Consider the following 9,779-nt stretch of genomic DNA (forward strand, 5'->3'; position numbering starts at 1 on the left):
TTAAGTGTGTATATATACACAGTTACAGTTAGGTCCATAAATATTTGGACATTGACACAATTTTCAGTATTCCAGCTCTGTACTACACCACAATGGATTTGAAATGAAACAATCAAGATGTGCTTTAAGTGCAGACTTTTAGCTTTAATTTGAGGGTAATTACATCCAAATCAGGTGAACGGTGTAGGAATTACAACACATTTTATATGTGCCTTCCACTTTTTAAGGGACCAAAAGTAATTGGACAATTGGCTACTCAGCTGTTCCATGGCCAGGTGTGTGTTATTCCCTTGTTTTTTTTCATTTATTTAATTTACAAAGAGCACATAAAAGGCTTAGATGTCATTTCAAGTGTGGTATATTAATTTGGAATGTGGGGAGGTCATCTCTCAATATGAAGTCCAAAGAGCTGTCACTATCAGTGAAGCAAGCCATCATTAGGCTGAAATATCAAAACAAAGCCATCAGAGAGATAGCAAAAACATGAGGTGTGGCCAAATCAACTGTTTGGTACATTCTTGAAAAGAGAGAACACACTGCTGATCTCAGCAACACCAAAAGACCTGGAAGATCACGGAAAACAAGTGTGGTGGATGACAGACAAATCCTTTCCCTTGTCAAGAAAAAGCCCTTCACAACAGTTGGCCAGATGAAGAAAACTCTCCAGGAGATACAGTAGGTGTATCTGTGTCCAAGTCAACAATTAAGAGAAGACTTCACCAGAGGAAATACAGAGGTTTCATCACAAGGTGTAAACCATTGGTGAGCCTCAAAATCAGGAAGGCCAGATTAGAGTTTGACAAGGAACATGTAAAAGAGCCTGTGCAGTTCTGGAACAACATCTTATGGACAGATGAGACAAAGATCAACTTGTACCAGAACGATGGAAAGAGAAGAGTATGGAGAAGGCAAGGAACTGCTCAAGATCCAAAGCATAGCACCTCATCAGTGAAGCATGGTGGTGGTAGTGGCATGCATGGCTGCCAGTGGAACTGGATCTCTTATATTTATTGATGATGTGACAGCTAACAAAAGCAGCAGAATTAATTCTGAAGTGTTTCGGGCCATATTATCTGCTCATATTCAGCCAAATGCTTCAAAACTCATTGGACGGCGCTTCACAGTGCAGATGGACAATGACCCGAAGCATACTGCGAAAGCAACCAAATAGTTTTTTAAGGCAAAAAAGTGGAATGTTCTGCAATGGCCAAGTCAATCACCTGACCTGAATCCCATTGAGCATGAATTTCACCTGCTGAAAACAAAACTGAAGGGAAAATGCCCAAAGAACAAGCAGGAAGTGAAGACAGCTGCAGCAGAGGCCCGGCAGAGCATCACAAGGGACCAAACCCAGCGTCTGGTGAGGTCTATGGGTTCCACACTTCAGGCTGTCATTGACTGCAAAGGATTTGCAACAAAGTATTAAAAAGTAACAATTTTATTTATGATTAAATTAGTTTTCCAATTACTTTTGGTCCCTTAAAAAGTGGAAGGCACATATAAAATGTGTTGTAATTCCTACACCGTTCACCTGATTTGGATGTAAATACCCTCAAATTAAAGCTCAAAGTCTGCACTTAAAGCACATCCTGATTGTTTCATTTCAAATCCATTGTGGTGTTGTACAGAGCTGGAATACTGAAAATTGTGTCAATGTCCAAATATTTATGGACCTTTATTTATATATATATATATATATATATATATATATATATATATATATATATATATATATATATATATATATATATACTTGCAGAGTGTATACTGTACATATTACATATTTTTATGAAGGTGTCTGTTACTACAATATATATATATATATATATATATATATATATATATATATATATATATATATATATTTACTTGCAGAGTGTATATTGTACATATTACATATTGTTATGAAGGTGCATGTTACTACATTATATATATACTTGCAATGTGTATAATGTACATATTAAATATTGTTATGAAGGTGTATGTTACTACACTATATATATATATATATATATATATATATATATATATATATATATATATATATATATATATATATATATATATGTGTGTAGTAACATACACCTTGTATAATGTACATATTAAATATTGTTATGAAGGTGTATGTTACTACACTATATATATATATATATATATATATATATATATATATATATATATATATATATATATATATATATATATATATATATATATATATATGTGTGTGTAGTAACATACACCTTGTATAATGTACATATTAAATATTGTTATGAAGGTGTATGTTACTACACTATATATATATATATATATATATATATATATATATATATATATATATATATATATATATATATATATATATGTGTGTGTGTGTGTGGTAACATACACCTTCATAACAATATTTAATATGTACATTATACACATTGCAAGTATATATATAATGTAGTAACATGCACCTTCATAACAATATGTAATATGTACAATATACACTGCAAGTAAATATATATATATATATATATATATGTATATATATATATATATATATATATATATATATATATATATATATATATATATACCGGTATATATATAATATATATATATATATATATATATATATATATATATATATATATATATATATATATATATATATACTTGCAGAGTGTATACTGTACATATTACATATTGTTATGAAGGTGTCTGTTACTACAATATATATATATATACATATATATATATATATATATATATATATATATATATATATATATATATATTGTAGTAACAGACACCTTCATAACAATATGTAATATGTACAGTATACACTCTGCAAGTATATATATATATATATATATATATATATATATATATATATATATATATATATATTGTAGTAACAGACACCTTCATAACAATATGTAATATGTACCATATACACACTGCAAGTATATATATAATGTAATAACAGACACCTTTATAACAATATGTAATATGTACAATGTACGCACTGCAAGTATATACTGTATATAATGTAGTTACAGACACCTTCATAACAATATGTAATATGTACAATATACACACTGGAAGTATATACGTAATGTAGTAACAGACACCTTTATAACAATATGTAATATGTACAATATACACACTGCAAGTGTATATATATATATATATATATCTATATATATACATATATATATATATATATATATATATATATATATATATATATATATATATATATATATATATATATATATATCTATATATATATATATATATATATATATATATATATATATATATATATAGATATATATATATATATATATATAGATATATATATAATGTAGTAACAGACACCTTTATAACAATATGTAATATGTACAATATACCCACTGCAAGTATATACAGTGGGGCAAAAAAGTATTTAGTCAGCCACCCATTGACAATCAATGGGTGGCTGACTAAATACTTTTTTGCCCCACTGTATATAATGTTGTAACAGACACCTTCATAACAGTATGTAATACATTTTATATACACACTGGAAGTATATACATAATGTAGTAACAGACACCTTCATAACAATATGTAATATGTACAATATACACACTGCAAGTATATACATAATGTAGTACCAGACACCTTCATAACAATATGTATTATGTACAATATACACACTGCAAGTATATATATAATGTAGTAACGGACACCTTCATAACAAATGTAATATGTTTTATATACACACTGGAAGTATATACATAATGTAGTAACATACACCTTCATAACAATATGTAATATGTACAGTATACACACTGCAAGTACTGTATATATATAATGTAGTAACAGACACCTTCATAACAATATGTACAATATACACACTGGAAGTATATATATAATATAGTAACAGACACCTACGTAACAATATGTAATATGTACAATATACACACTGCAAGTATATATATAATGTAGTAACAAACACCTTCATAACAGTATGTAATACGTTTTATATACACACGAAGTATACACGGTACATAATGTAGAAACAGACACCGTCATAACAATATGTAATATGTTTTATATACACACTGGAAGTATACATATAATGTAGTAACAGACACCTTCATAACAATATGTAATATGTTTTATATACCATTGAGTCAACCGATGGAGGGTCCTCCTGTGATACTCTCTAAAATCCTCCAGAAAGTGCGGGGCGGTATAGCTCGGTTCGTAGAGCGGTCGTGCCAGCAACTTGAGGGTTGCAGGTTCGATCCCCGCTTCCGCCATCCTAGTCACTGCCGTTGTGTCCTTGGGCAAGACACTTTACCCACCTGCTCCCAGTGCCACCCACACTGGTTTAAATGTAACTTAGATATTGGGTTTCACTATGTAAAGCGCTTTGAGTCACTAGAGAAAAGCGCTATATAAAATGTAATTGATTGATTGATTGATTGATATACACATTGGAAGTATATACATAATGTAGTAACAGATACCTTCATAACAATATGTAATATGTACAATATACACACTGTAAGTATATAAATATATATATATATATATATATATATATATGTATATATATATATATATATACGCTATATATATATATATATATATATATATATATATATATATATATATACGCTATATATATGTGTGTGTGTGTGTGTGTGTGTGTGTGTGTGTGTGTATATATATATATATATATATATATATATATATATATATATATATATATATATATATATATATATATATATTGTATTGTAGTAACAGACACCTTCATTACAATATGTACAATATACACACTGCAAGAGTATACATAATGTAGTAACAGACATCCTCATAACAATATGTAATATGTACAATGTAAACACTGAAAGTATATATAGAATGTAGTAACAAACACCATAACAATTTGTAATGTTTTATATACACACTGCAAGTATATATATAATGTAGTAACAGGCACCTTCATAACAATATGTACAATATACACACTGCAAGTATATATATATATAATGTACTAACAGACACCTTCATAACTATATGTAATATGTACAATATTTACCCTATTTTGATAATTTTATTCAAGACGATGTACAGGAAACACACAATAATACGTGTCTGGCCATATTTAGACAAATGTATGCGTTTAGAGAAAACAATGCCCAGAATCTTAGTTTTTAGTTGTTTATTCTGTAAACCAAAATCATAACTGCTCTCTTCATCTAAGATGTCCAACACAAATTTAAGAATACCGTTTTTAAGGTGAGTTGAGTTCATGAAAACCATAAAAATGTAGATTGTTACACAAACTTTTAGTAAGATGAAATAAAAGCTCAGCAGAAAGGAAAGACAGAGGCAGGATGTCTTAAATGTTATTTATTCTTGTTACGAGTCACAACGTCAAAAAATGTCGAAACATCTCCTGTCAAACCAATCAAACACTTCCGGCTTCACAAAAGTGCTGCGCCTCACACATTTTACACAACTACTTAACAAAAGTAGCTTTGTCTAGGATTTTTTGTCATGTAATATTTCTATCTAAATAAATGTTTTCTGGCAGATTGAAAAAAAAGTGTATATTGTTTTATAACCTCTTCTGGTTGATATTCCTCAATTAAGGAATGTTAAGGTAATTAACATTAACTTGTACAACATGTAATGTACATAATATCAGAAGCATTTATTCAGGTACAAATATCACAGATTACACGAACAAACATATTTGATAATCAAAGATAATCATGATCATAACAATCCACATTTTGTGTTATTAATGCGTGAAACTGTTATCTAAACATGGAGGTGTAGCTCATCATCTGAATGCAAGTGCTCCTACAGCAGGAATACAAAAAATGTTTATAGTTTAAGTTAAGATTGCATTTTTTTTTTTTTAGGCAAATTGATGCACTTCGCAACTTTTCTGTTACAGATTAAGAAACCATGTTAATAAAGTTATTGATAATAAAGTACAGGTTGATGTTTTGTACATTGAAAGTTTGTTTTAAGTAAGGATAGGATTGCAGAGGTGTACTTACAACACATTCATAGACAACAGATAGTATTTGTAGACGCGGCAGAGCGTTGAGGGGCTCAAAAAAAAAGTTCCTCTTCCTCAGGGGACGTGACAGAAGATCATTGAGAGGCACTAGGCAAGGCAACTTTATTTGTATAGCGCTTTTCATACACAAGGCAGACTCAAAGTGCTTCACAGACAACAAAGTGAAATGAAACAAAATACTACTATAAAGTACTGCTATATTCCAGTTGCTAATTTGGATGGAGAAGAAACACACAAGTCCTAAAAATAAATAATGTATATATATATTTTTTACATACGTTTTTGATTTTCTTGGATATATTAAGAATCGTTATAAATAAGAATCGCAATTCATTCAAAAATCTATTTTTTGACACCCCTATTTTAGTCTTCAATATTGTTTAATATTTATTACATGTGCTTAGCTGTTGTGTAGCTGCTAGCTCCCAGTAGTATAGCCTAGCATGTTTAACTTTTATAAATGACTTAAGTAAAATAGAAGAAATTGTGTGCTTATTAGAAGACATTTAGATGTTAACTGGCGATCCACCTTTGCACAAGTAAACACTCTGCAGGACTGCTTGTATTGCACATGATATCACACACAAGTAAACAGGCTGCAGGACTGCTTGCATCACACATGATATCACTGCAGGACTGCTTGTGTCGCACACGATATCACACACAAGTAAACACACTGCAGGACTGCTTGTATCGCACATGATGTCACACAATTAAACACTCTGCAGGACTGCTTGCATCGCACATTATATCACACGCAAGTAAACAGGCTGCAGGACTGCTTGTATCGCACACGATATCACACACAAGTAAACACGCTGCATGACTGCTTATATCACCCATGATATTACATGCAAGTAAACACTCTGGAGGACTGCTTGTATCGCACATGATATCACACAAGTAAACATTCTGCAGGACTGCTTGTATCGCACATGCTATCACACTCAAGTAAACACGCTGCAGGGCTGCTTGTATCACCCATGATATTACATGCAAGTAAACATTCTGGAGGACTGCTTGTATCGCACATGATATCACACACAAGTAAACACACTGCATGACTGCTTATATCACCCATGATATTACATGCAAGTAAACACTCTGGAGGACTGCTTGTATCGCACATGATATCACACTCAAGTAAACATTCTGCAGGACTGCTTGTATCGCACATGATATCACACTCAAGTAAACACGCTGCAGGGCTGCTTATATCACCCATGATATTACATGCAAGTAAACACTCTGGAGGACTGCTTGTATCGCACATGATATCACACTCAAGTAAACACACTGCAGGACTACTTGTATCGCACATGATATCACATACAAGTAAACACTCTGCAGGACTGCTTGTATTATTTGTGCTGATATCCAACAGATATCTGATATCAGTGTCTGATTGGGAGACCCCTATTTGTTGTGCAGCTCATTAGGTGGAATAGAAAAAATGGTTATCATCCAGGAATTAGATGTTCTTTGTGCTTCGCATAGCGAGTTAGAAGCTTAAACATTGCTAATACTCAGAATATGTTTTTTGTGGCGCCCGTGATTTTGTCTGAATTAAAAAGGGTGACGTGCACTATCGCGTGCAGGCCCTTGCTAATCCTTGCGGTCTCGAACCATCCCTAGGACTTTGCAGACGAGGCCAACGCCATGCCGTCCATCACCATGGAGAACAATGTCATCCACAACAACGAAGGCTACGGGGTGATCCTGGTCAAACCGTCGCCCAGTCAAAGCAGCAACGCGACCGTCGACACGCATGTCCCTGAAGGTAAAGCGCTGGCCGTCCTACCGACCTCAGATCAGGTGTCACATCAAATGTCTTCCTCTTCCAGATGTTCCCACAACAAGCCAGACGACCGGCAGCTCTGACGCTCCAGCCAAGTGGCCCGAGAAGAACCCTCACAGCCAATCACAGCCCAGCGTCAGCAAGCACAGCCTCGACCTGATCGCCCACAAGGTATTCGTCTCCAACCAGGGAAACCTGTTCCGACGTAACGGTGTCGCCGACTTTGGCACCTTTTTATACTAAGAAATCTGCAGAAATAAAATTTTAATTTGCAGTTCTATTTGGACTTTTTAGACGCCTGTCACCCCAAAGTCGATGAAAGACAACATGTCTTTAAAGAAAGTGTCAAGTCTGCATTTTCGTATAGAAACTATATTTTGTGTTTAAGGCTACGTTCACACTGCAGGGTCCGTTTTTTTTGTCAAATCCGATCTTTTTACGTAGTCGTTCACATTACATTTAAAAAAAAAAAAAGAGATGTCTAATGTGAACGCAGTCTGACCCGCATGCGGACATGACACTGCAGTGTTCCATATATGTATTTATATATGTATGTATTTATATATGTGTATACATATATATATATATGTATGTATATGTGTGTGTATATATGTATATATTTATATGTATACATATATGCACACACACACATATATATATATATATATATATATATACATATGTGTGTATGTATATATATATACTGTATATATATATATATATATATTTGGTATATAGCATACACTTGTTGTTTCTTTTTCGTGGCCATAACTTGTTTTTCCGAACAGAATGCATCACGTGGTGACAGTTTCTTTTACTGCATGTTTTGGGGACTCGGTATGCAGTAACACCACTTAGTGCCTTGCTGCCTGAAGGCAGACAATCAGCTCAATCTAAACAAAAAAATAACTTTTTAATAGCCTCTCTCAAGTTCTTCGAAACAAATGATGATCAACTATTTGATTGACCCATGTATATGTATTTATTGTTCCTCTATTAAGTGCAAAATGGTGCCTTACTTTATGTCAAATTAAATCTTAAGTTACACAACACCTTTGTCAAGAGTTGTTTGTCCTGGATCACAAATACCAACATTTTCCCCTTTTTTTCACTACCAAAAACATTTTCATTGAGTATAACAATAATTTAACTATATGATATAACAATAATTGTCACCATTTTAACAATATATTACAAAAATAGGTTTACCAATACAATATAACAATATAATAAGTTCACCTTCATAGCAATATTTTGCTCACAGTAGATTGTTGCTTTTTGTCATCGAAACTGTTCTTTTATACGAGCCATGTCATGTTTGTGTCGATACCGACAGCAGCCAGGGTGGGTATTGATATCGAATGGATACTAGCGTGATGAGATGGATACTTAAGTTACAGTTTCTCCTCTGTTCGTTCACAAATGACTTGATTTTCCCCAGCGTCTCTTCTCGGCTGTCCAGGCACACTTTGCTCCTTCTCTTGCCTGCGCAGGTAACTCCTGACCTTATGTGTTCAATTAATTTAATTTTAGTCGTTGTCTTTTGACAAAAATGTACCGTAATTTCCGGACTATAAGCCGCACCTGACTATAAGCCGCACCAGCTAAATTTAGGGGAAAATACAGATTGCTCCATATATAAGCCGCACCCGACTATAAGCCGCAGGGTTTTGCTGTGTAATTACCGTAGTATATAGGGGTTCCTGCTACCACGGAGGGGATTGTCGGGACAGAGATGACTGTTTGGGAACGCAAAGCGTCCCATTTATTAACAATAAATCTTTCAATCATTCAATCAAACTTTCACATCTTTGACATGGCGAACAGCATTCGTGCAGAGTACAAATAATACAACGGTGCAAAGTAATACAAAGTGCTCGCATGTACGTTATCAAAATA

General features: G+C 32.8%; 1 protein-coding gene across 2 annotated transcripts in view; it reads left to right on the plus strand.

Moving 5' to 3' along the window:
* The window catches only part of shcbp1 (SHC SH2-domain binding protein 1), a 39,858-nt gene extending 30,937 nt beyond the window's left edge, over positions 1-8,921 (plus strand). For both annotated transcript variants that reach the window (XM_062024182.1, XM_062024183.1), the window contains exons 12-13: positions 7,718-7,862; positions 7,927-8,921. In XM_062024182.1, coding sequence (XP_061880166.1) covers positions 7,718-7,862; positions 7,927-8,123 — 342 coding nt within the window. In that variant the 3' untranslated portion in view covers positions 8,124-8,921. The remainder of the gene's footprint in view (positions 1-7,717; positions 7,863-7,926) is intronic.
* The last annotated feature ends 858 nt before the right edge of the window (positions 8,922-9,779 follow it).

Source organism: Entelurus aequoreus, linkage group LG17 (genome assembly GCF_033978785.1).
Source record: "Entelurus aequoreus isolate RoL-2023_Sb linkage group LG17, RoL_Eaeq_v1.1, whole genome shotgun sequence".
Classification (NCBI taxonomy): domain Eukaryota; kingdom Metazoa; phylum Chordata; class Actinopteri; order Syngnathiformes; family Syngnathidae; genus Entelurus; species Entelurus aequoreus.